The 14078-nt window shown below is 44.3% G+C and overlaps 1 protein-coding gene across 1 annotated transcript; it reads right to left on the minus strand.

Annotated features, from left to right (window-relative positions):
* Positions 1–159: 159 nt before the first annotated feature.
* LOC126986304 (zinc finger CCCH domain-containing protein 15 homolog) lies at positions 160–12408 on the minus strand. The gene is made up of 9 exons (XM_050842283.1): positions 12214–12408; positions 10473–10683; positions 9648–9748; positions 8143–8274; positions 7287–7406; positions 6377–6586; positions 5496–5627; positions 5216–5336; positions 160–3719 (listed from the first exon to the last, which is right to left on the minus strand). The coding sequence occupies exons 1-9, from the start codon at positions 12292–12294 to the stop codon at positions 3535–3537; spliced, it is 1293 nt and encodes a 430-aa protein (XP_050698240.1). The 5' UTR covers positions 12295–12408; the 3' UTR covers positions 160–3534.
* Positions 12409–14078: the final 1670 nt, after the last annotated feature.

Below are 14078 nucleotides of genomic sequence, written 5' to 3' on the forward strand. Positions count from 1 at the left end.
CTTTAGGTGACGATGATTTTTTGAATGTTGAGTCAGTTACCAAATTACAGATTCCCTCCATCACTGTATCCACAAATGTGTCGGTGGTTGGAGTTTGTGTGGTAGTTGTCAGTTGCTGTTAGAGAAGCACAGTCAGAAAAGAAAGAAAAAGGGACTCACTCACTGTCGTACTTATATAATAATATCAGTTACTTATACAGCAGCACAACCAGAAAAGAACAAAAGGAAATGAGGCTCACCAGCTGGCTGGGCCACCAGTCACCACCACCATCCTGGATCTCTACACAAAAACAAGGTCAAGGTAAAATTGGCTTCATAATGAGGCATGTATTTTTCAAACATGGTAAACATTTCCATTGTTTAAACATGAGCTGATCTGTGCGCTACAGCCACGTGCCGGCCACCACCTCCTGGCCGACAACACACTGAGGCCACACCCTGGAACAACACACAGTGGTAATCACCACCCACACGCCCTCAACACTCCACTGTTCTCATGAAGGTGCATCAGGAAAGAGAAGGAAAGTGAAAGTGTTAAAAGCTTGATGCAAGCAAAAGTCTGGCACAGGCCAGCAGTTCCTCAGGATGGCGGCAACGTCATCTTGTGGCAGCCGCCGCGCTCACTGCCCCTCACTTGGACGAGGAGGAGTCGCTGTGATGGGCTGTGGAGGACACTGCTTGTCTTGAAGTCCTCAGTGCACGGCGCTTCGTCTCTTCCCACTCGCTGTGCCTCGGCAACGCTCCCCAGTGCCTGCTGCCCAAGGTGCCCCGTGCAGGGCAACCCTCGGGGTAACCTTTCTGTCTGGCAAAGCTTTTTACAGGTAACGACGTGTGTGGCTACGAGACGCGGTAACAGGACTTGTGTCTTAAGCGTAAACCCCAAGCTAGGAATAACAGGTAACAAGTCAAACATATTCAAGTAAAAACCACTTCAGTTAAAATATATGTATTTCCTAACTCAAGGTGATTTCAATAAAGATTCCATGATGAGTACAGTTACCACCTTTTTGCTTTTACACAGAGGGGGGAGTAATGCCGGGCAGGGAGCTGGAGCCTGTCCACCTCTGATAACAAATTGTGCTCATTGAAATGTATCCGGTGCAGTGTTTTTACAGACTGGGGCCAATGAGGTGGACAGGCCCAGCTGCCTGTCTGCAAAGGCTCAGTCCCTTCAAGCCATCTCCTTCCCTCTCTAAAATATCACAAGAATTAGAAGCATATCACATCCTTCTTCAGCCCACAACATGAACCCAGGCATTCTCTGCTATAACTTAACTAGCCTATCAAGTTACTCTGCTACAAGCTCTTCGGTGTGCTGGTCTGTCCTGTTCCTCTGCTTCAAGTTTTCCTGAGGTACGTAGCCAATCACATTACGTATAATTCTTGAATCAGACAACCGGCAAGGACACATACGTCAGACTGATATTACGTCACCGTCTCTCGGAACATAACATGGGACGAGGTGACGTTACAAGATGCTCCCCTTCACAGCTGCTTCTGACAATGTAAACTTGGCCAGGCTGATATTACGAGACGCCCCCCTTCAAAGCATCTACCAGTACGTATAAAGGGGCAGGGCGTGGGCATGGGCATGGGGGTCGGGTGGCTCTGGACTGAAAGGTTGAGTTCGATCTTGGCTCATGGCAGCTTCGTCTTGGTGAGAGAGGCAAAAGTATAGCTGCCTGGCTCGGGGGGGATTCTTCCATCACTTTCTCACTTTCACCGTATCTGGTCAGGGCAACATTACCATATCCCACAAGTTCACGGCAACCTCTGACAAGATGTAAACTGGGCCAGGGGAACATCGCGGAACATCTCCCTTCATCGCATTTTCCGACAAGACACAGACAAGAACAAGGCAACATTACAATCATTTAAATAAGGAGAAAACATTGCATCATCCACGAAGCAAGAACATCATACTTATTAGACGACTCGTGCAATGCTTCACTTCAAGAAACTGGTCATGCGGAGAGAAGACACAGACATGAAGCCCCAAACACATTCTTCCCCACATGAATCTTCGTAATACTCTGGTAAATATTGAACACAGTGTTGCCGCGCCAGGCTGTGTTGTGGTTGCTGGCGCTGTGTTTGCGTGACATACAAAAACGCTGCGTTGTCCTGAGCCGCCCCTTGCAGTGTGGAGGGGTCAGGTACGGGCAAGTGTCTTCATATGCTTTGACTGAGTAGAGTCTTGCTATCCCTTATCTTTGGAGTGGATTATCAATAGGCTCTTGTGCTGACTCTATCTATCCATCCATATCTCCATTTTGTCTTCATATGCTTGAGTGGAGCCTTGCTATCCCTTATCTTTGGAGTGGCTTATCAAAGGGTTCTTGTGGTGACTGCATTTATCTATTCATATCTCTGGCACATAAAGGAGTGACATCTCTGATTTTCCCTGTTCTGGCACTCCCACTTGGCACCTTCATTCCCTTGCCTAGTGCTTACCAACTCTCGCCAATACTCAGCCACTCTATCGATCTATGTCACTGACGAGGGTGCAAAGACCTTAAAGGAACAACACTTGGCTGTAATCACTTGGAAATGAGACGTAAAATTAATGGTAGTGAGTTAGCTGGACTGCGTGACGACTTAATAGTTAAAGAGGAGGCAACCACAGGCCCTACCAGCAGATAGACAGACACAGACACCTGAGGAAGTAACAAGTCGAGCGGGCCGGTGGGGGAGAGGAAAAGAAGAGGGAGCAAGGGGCGAAATGATAAAAGCAGCCTTGTCCTTCCCATTACGATCTTCCTTGAGTTGCTTCACTGACAGACAATAACCAAGACTGCAGAAGACGAAAGTAGATGGAAGCTGGAAAGTTTCGTTTAGTCAGCGCAACATCTGTGGTTATATGCCGGGGAGAGACAGAAGGGGAAGGAATTATAGGAGAAGGGCCACAACCCCCGATTAATACCTGGTACCCATTCATTGCTGGGTGGACAGGGGCGTAGGGTATCGGAAAAGCTGCCCTACTGTTCCTTGTTAGTTTCTTCATTGACAGACAACAACCAAGACAACAGAAGATGACAGTAGTAGAAAAGCAACTCCATCTCTATTGTTCCTTCCTTGCTAAGTGCCGCTCCACAAACAACAACAACCCAGAAGAGAAGGGACAAACAGGTCATTCCTACTCTTCCATCCTTGCGAGTAGATCCACAGACAACCCAGAGAAGAGTAGAAGGAAAGACACCTCATCCCTACTCTTTCTACCCTGCTCCCTCTCACTGCTTCTCCACAAACCCACTAACACAGTAACCAAGGAAAACGGGATCCGGGAACGCGATGAACCCCAGGACAGCGTTGTCGTTCGAGGCGCAAACAGCCATAAGCCGAGACGGAAAACGAGAGAAAAAAAGAAAAAATCGGAGCGGGAGAAGAACCAACCGGATGCACGGGTGACGCGGGGCAGGACGGCAGCAGCTTTGGGGTGGCTGTAGTGAGGTCGAGGTGGGGCGAGGGACTGAGGTTAAGGGTAAGGTTGGCTGAGGTGGTGCTGGTATAGCTGCTGCCGCTGCCGCTGGTGTTCTACGTGACGGTGAGGTCCTCCAGCTCATCCTCCAGTTCGTCAAGGTCCTCGTCGTCGCCGTCAAACAGTGCCTCGTCGATGTCAACGGCCGCCGCTCCGTCCTCATCCCCGCCGCCCGTGGCTCCCTCCTCCCCATCCTCCTCTGCAGCAGCAGCGGCGGCGGCGGCAGCAGTGGCGGCCTTGGCTAATGTAAGAGGTGAAAGAGATGGATCAGAATTCGAGTGAGCAATAAAATCTCATCATTTCAAACCTTACTCTGCTTTAATTTGTATTGTTTTTTCTTCTTTTAATCCAACAGAAAAGAATTATAGTTTTCTTCTTTTCATATAACAGAAAGGATAATTGTTTTTTCTTCTTTTAACCTAACTAAAAAGGATTGTAGCTTGTTTCTTCTTTTAATCTAACAGGAAAGAATTGTAGTTTTCTTTTTTACATGAAACAGAAAGGATTAACGTTTTTTCTTCTTTTAATCTAACAGAAAGAATTGTAGTTTTCTTTTTTACATGAAACAGAAAGGATTATTGTTTTTTCTTCTTTTAACCTAACAAAAAAGGATTGTAGCTTGTTTCTTCTTTTAATCTAACAGGAAAGAATTGTAGTTTTCTTTTTTACATGAAACAGAAAGGATTAATGTTTTTTCTTCTTTTAATTTAACAGAAAGAATTGTAGTTTTCTTCCCCTTTTCATATAACAGAAAGGATTATTGTTTCCTTCTTCTTTTAACCTAACAAAAAATTACTGTAGCTTGTTTTTTCTTTTAATCAGAAAAGGTATGTCAGGATGGTTGAAAAATAAGAACGAAAAACAACCACCTCCGCGTAATGACAAAAAACGTATCAGTTGAAATATAAAGTCGTGGAGGAAAGAAAAGAGGAGAGCAGGGCAGCAGTATCCAGCCCCATCCTCCCTCCCACACACTTCCTTTATGCTAGTTACTAATCAGACCAAAAACAACCCAGAAAATGACAGCAAAATGAAAGCAACTCTCCTCCCTCTGTTCTTGCTAGTTTCTTCATAGACAGACAACCAAGGCTACTGATGATGAAACGAGAGGGAGACCAAGTCCACTCCTATTTTTCCTTCCTTGCTAGTTACTAATCAGACCAAAAACAACCCAGAAAATGACAGCAAAATGAAAGCAACTCTCCTCCCTCTGTTTTTGCTAGTTTCTTCATAGACAAACAACAACCAAGGCTACTGATGATGACATGAGGTGGAGAGCAAGTTCACTTCTACTTTTCCTTCCTTGCTAGTTACTAATCAGACCAAAAACAACCCAGAAAATGACAGCAGAATGAACGCAAATCTCCTCCCTCTGTTCTTGCTAGTTTCTTCATAGACAGACAACCAAGGCTACTGATGATGACATGAGATGGAGAGCAAGTTCACTCCTACTTTTCCTTCCTTGCTAGTTACTAATCAGACCAAAAACAACCCAGAAAATGACAGCAAAATGAAAGCAACTCTCCTCCCTCTGTTCTTGCTAGTTTCTTCATAGACAAACAACAACCAAGGCTACTGATGATGAAACGAGAGGGAGACCAAGTTCACTCCAACTCTTCCTTCCTTGCTAGTTACTTCTCTGACCAACAACCACCCAGAAAATGACACCAGAATGAACGCAACTCTCCCACTGTTCTTTCCTTGATAGTTTCTTCATAGACAGACAACAACACCCACCTGACTCAGTGTCGAGGTCTTCCTGCAGCTGTTGGAGGCGGTCGGTGTTGGCTATGGTGACGTTTTTGCTGTCCACCTCCTGGTAATCCGACATCAGGTTGCCAAAGTCGATCTCCTTGTACTGTGGGAAGGGACAGGAAGGGGTGATCAATGTATTAAGTCTCCTTGTATTGTGGGAAGGGACAGAGGAAGGGGTGATCACTCTACCATTACACAGTGACAAAACAAAATGCCCTGAACCACCGCCAACCCCTCCACCTCGAGTCATCCTCCTCCTCACCTCGATCTGGTTCTCCTCGTCCTCCGGGTCCTGGCCAAGGTTTCGCACGTCCAGAGACTCATCACCCTCCTCCAGGCCATCCTCGCCCGACGCAAGGCCCGGGTTGAAGGTGAACATCTCTCGGCCAGACAGCTGTGGGGTGGGAAAGGGGACGAGGATGTTGAGTAGTGATGTGGTAGGAAGGGGGAAGGGGGTGCTGAATTGCGCTGTAGTGGGAAGGGGGAAGGGGGTGCTGAGTAGCTATGTGGTGAGAGAGGGAAGCCTTGATCCCCTCATTATGGTATCCGAATCCCTTATCCCTGTATCCTCATCCTTTTACCCTCTTCTCTTTTATTTCCATCCTCTTGTCTGTTCTTCATCTGTTAATGCTTTCTCCTCTTCCTCTCCTTCCCTTTCTCTCCCTATCTATATCCAAACTGACACATTGCAGCTTTCTTTTTTTTCCTTTCCCTTCCCTCCTGTGATGTGGAAGGGAAAGTATTATGCTAAATTTTGCTTCCTCCTCCTCCTCCTTCTTCCCTTCTATCTTATTCTTTCTTCCCGTTTTTCTTTTCTCTTTCCCCCCCTTCTATTTTTTCTTCCTCCTCCTTTTCCTTTTTTTTCTTCTTCCTCCTCCCCCTCCCCTCCTTTTTTTTCTCCCCCTTCCTTCTTCTCTTCTTTTTTCTCCTCCCTTCTCCTTTCCTGTGTCCTTCTTCTCCCCAGTTTTCATCTTTTTCCTCCTCCTCCTCCTCTTCTTCCTCCTCCCCTCTTTTTACCTCCTTCCTCCTCCTCCTACACTCCTATTTTTCTCCACCTTCCTTCTCTTCCTTTCTCCCCAATTTTCATCTTTTTTCTCCTCCTCCTCTTGTCTTCCTCCTCCTCTTCCTCTTCCATCTACCCACCCCAAAGTCCTTGCCCGCGCTGTAGTCCTTCTTCTTCTTCTCCGAGTCCTTCTTGAGCTTGTCCTGTTTCTCCTTGAGCTTCCGCTTCTTCCACGCCAGGAAGGTCTCCAGGGTGACGCGGGTGGTGTTGGTACCCAAGGCCGCCCGCTCCCGCTCCACCAGGTCCTCCAAGCTCACATCCTCCTTCTGCTTCTCCATCTTCTTGCGGTCCTGTGCGGGGGAGGGAGGGAGGTGAGTGAGGGCATGGTCGGGGGTGAAGATAGGGATAATAAAGGGAGTGAGGGAGGTGATGGGTATAGAAGAGGGCGATAAGGTAGGGAGGGAGGTGAGGATGTCTTTGGGGTATGTAGAAGGAGGAGGAGGAGGAGGAGGAGAATGAAGAGAGAACAATGAAGCAAAAAAGGGAAGAGGAGGAAGAAAAGGGAAGAAGAAGGAGGAGAGAGGAAGGAAGGAAGGAGAAAGAGTAAGCAAAGAGGAGAGAAAGAGATGATAGAGAGGCAGAGAGGGAATATAGGAAGAGAAAAAAAGAGGAGAGAGAGAAAGGAAGAAAGGAGAAAGAGATGACAAAGAGGCAGAGAAGGGAATATGGGAAGAATGGGAAAAAGGAGAAGAAAGAAAGGAAGGAAGGGGGTTAAGGAAAGGAAGGAAGGAGGAAAGAGGATGCAAAAAGAAGAGAAAGTGATGATAGAGGAAGAGAAGGGAAGAATGAGAAAAAGGAGGAGAAAGGAAGGAAGGAAGTAGAAAGAGATGATAGAGGCAGAAAAGGAAGGAGGAGAGAGGCAGGCAGGAAGGACATTATGGAATAGGAAAGTAAAGAAGGAAAAAGAGAAACCAAAAAGGAGAGAAAAGTGATGATGCAAGATGGAGAGTAAATAAAGGTCAGGAAGACATTTGTAAGGTGAACACAGACCTTCTTGAGGATAAAGCCGGGCGGGAGGGCATGGCGGTAGATACAAGTGGTGCCGTTCGGACAGTTCCAGAACCAACCGTACTTCCCGTTCTCCACCGCGTCCAGGAAATACCTGCAGACCTGTTGGGAAGGGAAGGGTTATAGGGTAAATAAATAAATAGTGAAATAAAATATGTACTGGAATAAATTATCAATATTACCAAGATGAAACATATAAGACTTCATGAAACTACTCTTTTTTTCTCTCCATTATCATGCAAAACTATTTCCAACCCTTTTCCAGTTATTACCCAAACAGTACCTTTCCCAAAACCTCTCCTTCCCCATTTCTATCTCTTTCCCAAAACCTCTCTCTCTCTCTCTCCCTTTCACATAACCTTTTTCTGCATAATTTATCAAACCCTTTCCCAAAACCTCTCCTTTCCCCATTTCCATCCCTTTCCCAAAACCTCTCTTTCCCCATTTCCATCCCTTTCCCAAAACCTCCATATCGTACCCTTTTCTAAACCCACTCTTTCCCCATTTCCAACCCTTTCACTATCCCTCTCCTTTTCCATTACAATCCTCTCTCTCTCTCTCTCTCCTTTGCACTTCCTCTTTTTCCTTCCTTCCTTTCTCTCTCCTCTTTTTTCTCTCTTCCTATATTCCCTCTCTGTCTCTCTCATCTCTTTCTCTTTCGTCCACCTCTTTGGATTTTTTTAGGAGCAGCGAGTAGCAGGCTTTTTTTATTATTCTTTCCAACTCTCACAAAACCTATAGCGTTCATAACCCCATCAATTACTCTCGGCAACCCCATCCATCCAGTCCTTAACACCCTTTTCTCCTCCTCCTCCTCCTCCTCCTTCTCTTCACTCACAATGTCCGTGGTGGGTTGGGACTTCTCCTTCCCATGCTTCTTCTCCACCACCTCCATCAGCGTCTGTTCGTCCCAATCCGCGCTTGTTTCGTCACCGTCGCGCATGTCCACATAAGCGCTGCGTTTCTCAGCCTGGGGTGGGGAGAAAGGATGCGTGAGTGATGGGTGATGGTGTGCGTGTGTGGGAGGAGGTGCAGGGTATGTGAGAAAGTGTGAGGGTGTGAGAGAGTGTGTGTGGATATAAGATTAAGAGGAGAGAAAGGATGTGAGAGGGTGTGTGGAGGGTGTGATGGTGTGAGAGGTGTGAGGAGGGTGTGAGAGAGTGTGTGTGTGTGTGTGTGTGTGTATATAAGATTAAGAGGAGAGAAAGGATGTGAGAGCGATGGGTGATGCTGTGTGTGTGCATGTGGGAGGAGGTGCAGGGGGAGTGTGAGAAAGTGTGAGGGTGTGAGAAAAAGTGTGTGTGTGTATATATAAGATTAAGAGGAGGAGGAGGAAGAGGATGGAAGGAGAAGAACAGGAAGTAGGATAAAGAAAGGAAGATAGGATTTGTGAGTGATGGGTGTTGGTGTGTGCGTGTGTGGGAGGAGGTGCAGGGGGAGTATGTGAGTGTGTGAGGGTGTGAGAGAGTGTGTGTGTGTATATAGGATTGAATGGAGGAGGAAGAGGATGGAATACAGGAGAAAACAAAGGAACACAAAGGAAGAACAATCAACAGCAGATCTGATTTTCCTTACGAGGCTGTTTGTGACAAGCTACACTAACTATCTAATCATCAAGAACAGTAAGTAGGAGAAGAAGAAAAGGAAGAAAGGATATGTGAGCGATGTGAAATGGTGTGTGTGTGTGTGTGTGTGTGTGTGGGAGGAGCTGCAGGAGTGTGAAAAAGTGTGTGTATATTAGATTAAGAGGAGGAGGAAGAGAATGGAAGAAAGGAGAAGAACAGAAAGTAGGAGAAGGAAAGGAAGAAAGGAAGATGAAGAGCAGGGGGGGAGATGGAGGAAAAGGAGGAAGAGGATGAAAGAAAGGAGAAGAACAGGAAGTAGAAGGAGACAGAAAGGAGGAAAGGAAGGAGATAAAGTGCAGGAGGGAGATGGAGGAAAAGGAGGAAGAAGAAGAGCAGGAAGGAAATTGTACAAAGGTGGATATGGATATTCTCAACTTGTGTCAACTACAATTATATTACACACAAAAATAATTACCGTAAATAAATAAATAAATAAAAACTAGAAATGAAAAAAAAAACAATCAAAACAATGAAGATAAAAAGAAAAACAAATAAAAAAGCTAAATAAAAAAACAAACAAAAAAACTAAATAACTAAAACAATGAAAATATAAAAAACAAAAAAAAATGAAAAACATATAAAAACAATAAATAAAAACTAAAATATTAAAACAACAAGAAAAATCTAAACAACAAAATTAAAACAAAACTGAAAAAAAAAGAAAGAAAATCGAATAAAAAAATAAAACTTAAAGACAAACCCAGCAAATCCTTCCTACCTTGCGCTCAACGTTGAGGTCATGCGAGAACTTGCACTTGGAGCCCTTGCCGCACTGACCCTGCTTGAAGAACGCACACAGGATGGACTTGGGGTCGCTGCCTGGAGGGGGACAGGAAAGGGGGTTAATCAGGTCAGGTCAGGTCAGAGGAGGGCGGGAGACAGCTGTTATTTTTTTTCTTTTTTTTTCTTATGTATTTCCCTTCATTTTGCTATTTTATATTGGATACATTTGTTCCTCTTTCTGTATTTCATTTTTTTCAGTGTTATTTGTGTCCCCTGTTTTCTATTTTTCCTATTGTTTAGTATTATTTGTATTTCCATAATAGTATTTTTTTTTACTTCATCTTGTATTCATTTATATATATTTTTTTCTTTTTTTTTGTCAGGCACTGCTATAGCGACTTCATCTTTTCCTCCCATTACTTCCCACTCTCCCTCTTCCTTCCCTCATCACCCCATCAACTCATTATTCCATCCTCCCTTCCTTCCTCACATCCCTTCATCTCTTTTCCTAACCCTATCTCTCCTCTTTCTCCTCACCATTCCTCCCTCCCACGCACTTGCCCTCTTCACCCTTTCTTCCTTCCTCACACCCCATCCTTCTTCTCTTTATAAGCATCTTTTCCTTTTCTCTAACCCCATCTCTCTTCTTCCTTATTTCTAACCCTCTCTCTCCTCCCCTTCCTTCTTCCTCTTATCTCTCCTTCCCCTCCCTCCCTTACCTCTCACCACTTCTTCCTTTGCTTGAACCCCATCTCTCCTCCCCTTCCTTCTCAACCTCCTTCCTCCCATCTCTCCTTCCCCTCCCTCCCTCTCCTCTCACCCTTGCCGGCGGTCTGCTGCACGGGCTTGAAGATGGCGTTGATCTCGGCCAGGTTCTTCTTGAGGTCGTCCTTCTTCTTGCCCAAGCCCTCCTTCTCCTTCTCCAGCTCCCGGGCGGTCTTGGTGCCGCCATGCTTCACCTGGTGCTGCACCTGCTGGATGAACTTCTGCTGCTTGGCGCCCTTCTTGTTCTTCAGGCCAAACGTCTTGTCCTGGGGAGAAGGGAAGGGGAAGGGTGAGGGCTGGTGCTGGTGTTTGTTTTGTATTGTGTTTCGTTGTCTTGGTTTAGTTGTTTTCTTTTACTCGTGATGTTTTTTGGCTTGTTCTCTTATTCACTTAACTAGGCCTACTCACTTATTTCTTTATTTGTACATCTATATATTTGTTTATTGAGTTATTCTATTATTAACGTGTTTATTTATTTATCTATTTTTTTATTGATTTATTCCAATTAATTTATTAACTAATTTACTTGCTTAAATTAGTAACCTATTGCTGTTAAAACAGTAACCTACTGCCACTAAAATACTAAGCTATCACTACCAAAATACTACCGTAACGTACCTTATTGCCATGAAAATAGTAACCTATTGCTACTAAAATACTACACAACCTATTGCCAAATTTTAGGCAGTAACCTTTAGCCAGTTAAGGTAGATGTGCAGTTTAGGTGTCACCTGTTAATACCACACACCTCTAACCACAATATGAAGGTGTTTGTGGTTAGAAACTAACCCAACCTGAGCATTCCAGTATTACTTCAAAGGCCGCCCATATCACAGCGAAGGACACGTTTGTGCACCATGAAATACTTTGAGGACTTAGTGCACTGTCGTAATGCTTTGCCATTACACGACTCGTCTGAGAGGTATTGATTTCTTTCAATGTGGTCCGGGGAGTCATATTGAGTTTTTTTTTTTTTTTTTTTTTTTTTTTTTTGAGCTGTTACTGTAGATCTGGATATAGAGGCCCTTGGGCCTGCATCCAGCACTCACCTAAGTATACCTAAGTATTCATCGCATTTTTGCAGTGGGCCAGAGGTCAGGTTAAGTTTAGTTTAGTTAAACAACTGTTTCTAGTCACTATGTGATACGATTCGTACCGAGTCATTGGCGGGCGGCAGGAAGAGGGCGGAGTGTTTAAATTTTACCAGAAAACCCAACACATGTAGGCGTGTAAGTATTGCTGACTGTGCTTCATGCAGCATCCAGCCATGACTCAGGGACTGGCTCAGGTGTTAATTACATTCTTGGCCTGGCACACCAGCTGTGGGTGGTGTCCCGTGCTCACAGGTCATTGAGCCAGGTCCCAGGGGCCCGCCAGGTGAGGGCCGTGACAGCCTCGCTGAGGCGTGCGTAAGACACTCGGGGCGGCAGCTGCAGGCCGGGGTGCAGCGGGCAGGGCAGGGCAGGGCAGGGCACCTTGATGCTAGGGTTGAGGGCCAGGTGTTTCCCCTGCCTCAAAACCTATTGCCATCCTGCCTGACTGAAAATCAGTGCCACGAGTGCTGGCCGTGCCCCGCGGCCCCCCGTGTGGCCAGGCATGGTGACACTCCGGCCATCTGCCTGGGGGTATAAATAGCCGGGACACGGGGGCGCCGGGAGGCAGCAGGAGGCACACACGAGTACAAAGAGGACATGCAGAAGGAAGGGGGTGAGGGGAGGCAGGCGTGGAGGCAAACACGGCAGGTAAACAAATATGTCCCCGGCTGCCACACACGGCGCCGCCTGGCCCACACGCACCTCTATAATCTTCTCCTTTTTCTTCTGGTCCGTCTTCTTGGACTGCGCCGCGCCTCCCTTCTGGGCATTCTTGGGAGGCATGGTGGCATAGGGAGACCCGGCGAGGCAGGGATAGGCGGGAAAATGGCGGGGAAAACAGGAAAAAAGATGAAAACAACACGGCAGTCTGCTCCCCTCACGGCCGCCGCCACACCACTGCCTAAACAATATATATAAAAAAACTATTAACAGCCTATTTATGAACCCCGATTAATTTATATCACGTTTTCTAATTATTTATGTGTGTGTTATGTTTTTTATACTTGGTTTTAGTGTAAATTGTAATCCCATGAGCCTAAATAATATCCAAAAAACCTATTATCAGCCTGTTTCTGGCCTTAATTAATTTCTACCACATCTTTTTAATTAATTTCATGTTTGGCTTTTGTTTTTTTTGTCTTAGTTTTGATGGTAATTTTTCTTAGTTACTCCCTAAATATTATCCCAAAAACCTATAAACACCCTATTTCAGACCTTAATTAATTTCTATCACATTTTTCAAGTTAATTTTGTGTGTTTTGTGGTTTTCTGTTTTCATTTTTATTGTAATCTGTAACCCTTTGAGCCTTATTGGAGGACTAGTTAATTTTTTTTAATATTCTTTTAAGTGACATTTAGAGTAATTTTAGTGATGGTATAATATTTTCTGTGTTTATTTGTATTTATTATTATGTTCTATGGCGATGAATAGTGGAAATAATAGGATATGTAGGGAGGTGCTTTCTTTAGTGTGTTAATTTCTTTACTGCTTCCTTTTGGTAACTTTTACTATAATTTTAACTTTTCTATAATATTTTGGATAATTTTTCTAGTCTCCATTGTACGATTTTGTGATGAATAGTAAAAATAAATAATACTAGTCTCCATTGTACGATTTTGTGATGAATAGTAAAAATAAATAATATATGACCGTACAGATTGGAGAATTACACACACAACGTCAATAAACAGATAAACACTTGCACTTTGATGATTTAATATAGAAAATTAGTTTAAAATGTCGCATCCTCAAGGAATACATAGAATAATATTAGACCCCAATATACAAGAATAATATTAGACCCCAAAGCAAAACCGCCACATCTATTTTGAAATTTAAAACTGCCATCATCCACACGGCCATATGTAAAAAGAACCAACATATAACAGTGAATGGTATCTATTGGACTTAAAATTAAATACACGGCGTCGAGAAAAATGGAAAAGTGTGACGTAGTGAAGAAGAACCATCGTGGTGGCCTTTGAATCAGCGTTGCCACATCCGGTAATATTTTCTTCGCTAAGTTTAATTTGAACATTGTTGGATGGATTTCTATAACTGCCTCGATAAAGATAAGATACAGTATAACGAAGTAAGTTTAAAGTGGATATATGTTTATTAAATACCCCAGTGTGTCGTTTTATAGGTGCAATTTTCGTTAGCGTATTTTTTCATTCCAGTCGAGTGTAGCGCAATTTGACAACTTGGAGCTGGTAGTTTAAAGTAAATGTGTATACAGTAAAAAGCATATTTCGTCCTTTGAGGTGAATGCGTATTTATTAAAACCCATATATCGTCATTTAGACAGCGCAATTGTAGTCAGTGTATAATCTTATTGCTATCGAGTGTAGCGTAATTTGACAACTTGGAGGTAGCAACACTGATCAAAGTCTAAAGTGAATTCATATTATAGTAAAGTAAATGTATATGTACTAAAATCCATATTTCATCGGTATATATGCGTAAATTTAGTCACTGTACCATTTAATCCAACCAAGTGTAGCGCGATTTGACAACCTGGCGCTGGCAACCCTGATCCGAGAGTAGCTTAAGGACAAGTGGCAAC

This window comes from Eriocheir sinensis, chromosome 61 (assembly GCF_024679095.1).
Source record: "Eriocheir sinensis breed Jianghai 21 chromosome 61, ASM2467909v1, whole genome shotgun sequence".
Lineage (NCBI taxonomy): Eukaryota > Metazoa > Arthropoda > Malacostraca > Decapoda > Varunidae > Eriocheir > Eriocheir sinensis.

Coding starts and splice junctions, on each gene's coding strand:
- LOC126986304 (XM_050842283.1), bottom strand. CDS start 12,294: ATGCCTCCCAAGAATGCCCAGAAGGGAGGCGCGGCGCAGTCCAAGAAG. Junction 5,628..6,376: donor GCGCGGGCAAGGACTTTGGG/GTGGGTAGATGG, acceptor CCCACCCCACAG/CTGTCTGGCCGAGAGATGTT. Junction 5,337..5,495: donor ACGAGGAGAACCAGATCGAG/GTGAGGAGGAGG, acceptor CCCTTCCCACAG/TACAAGGAGATCGACTTTGG.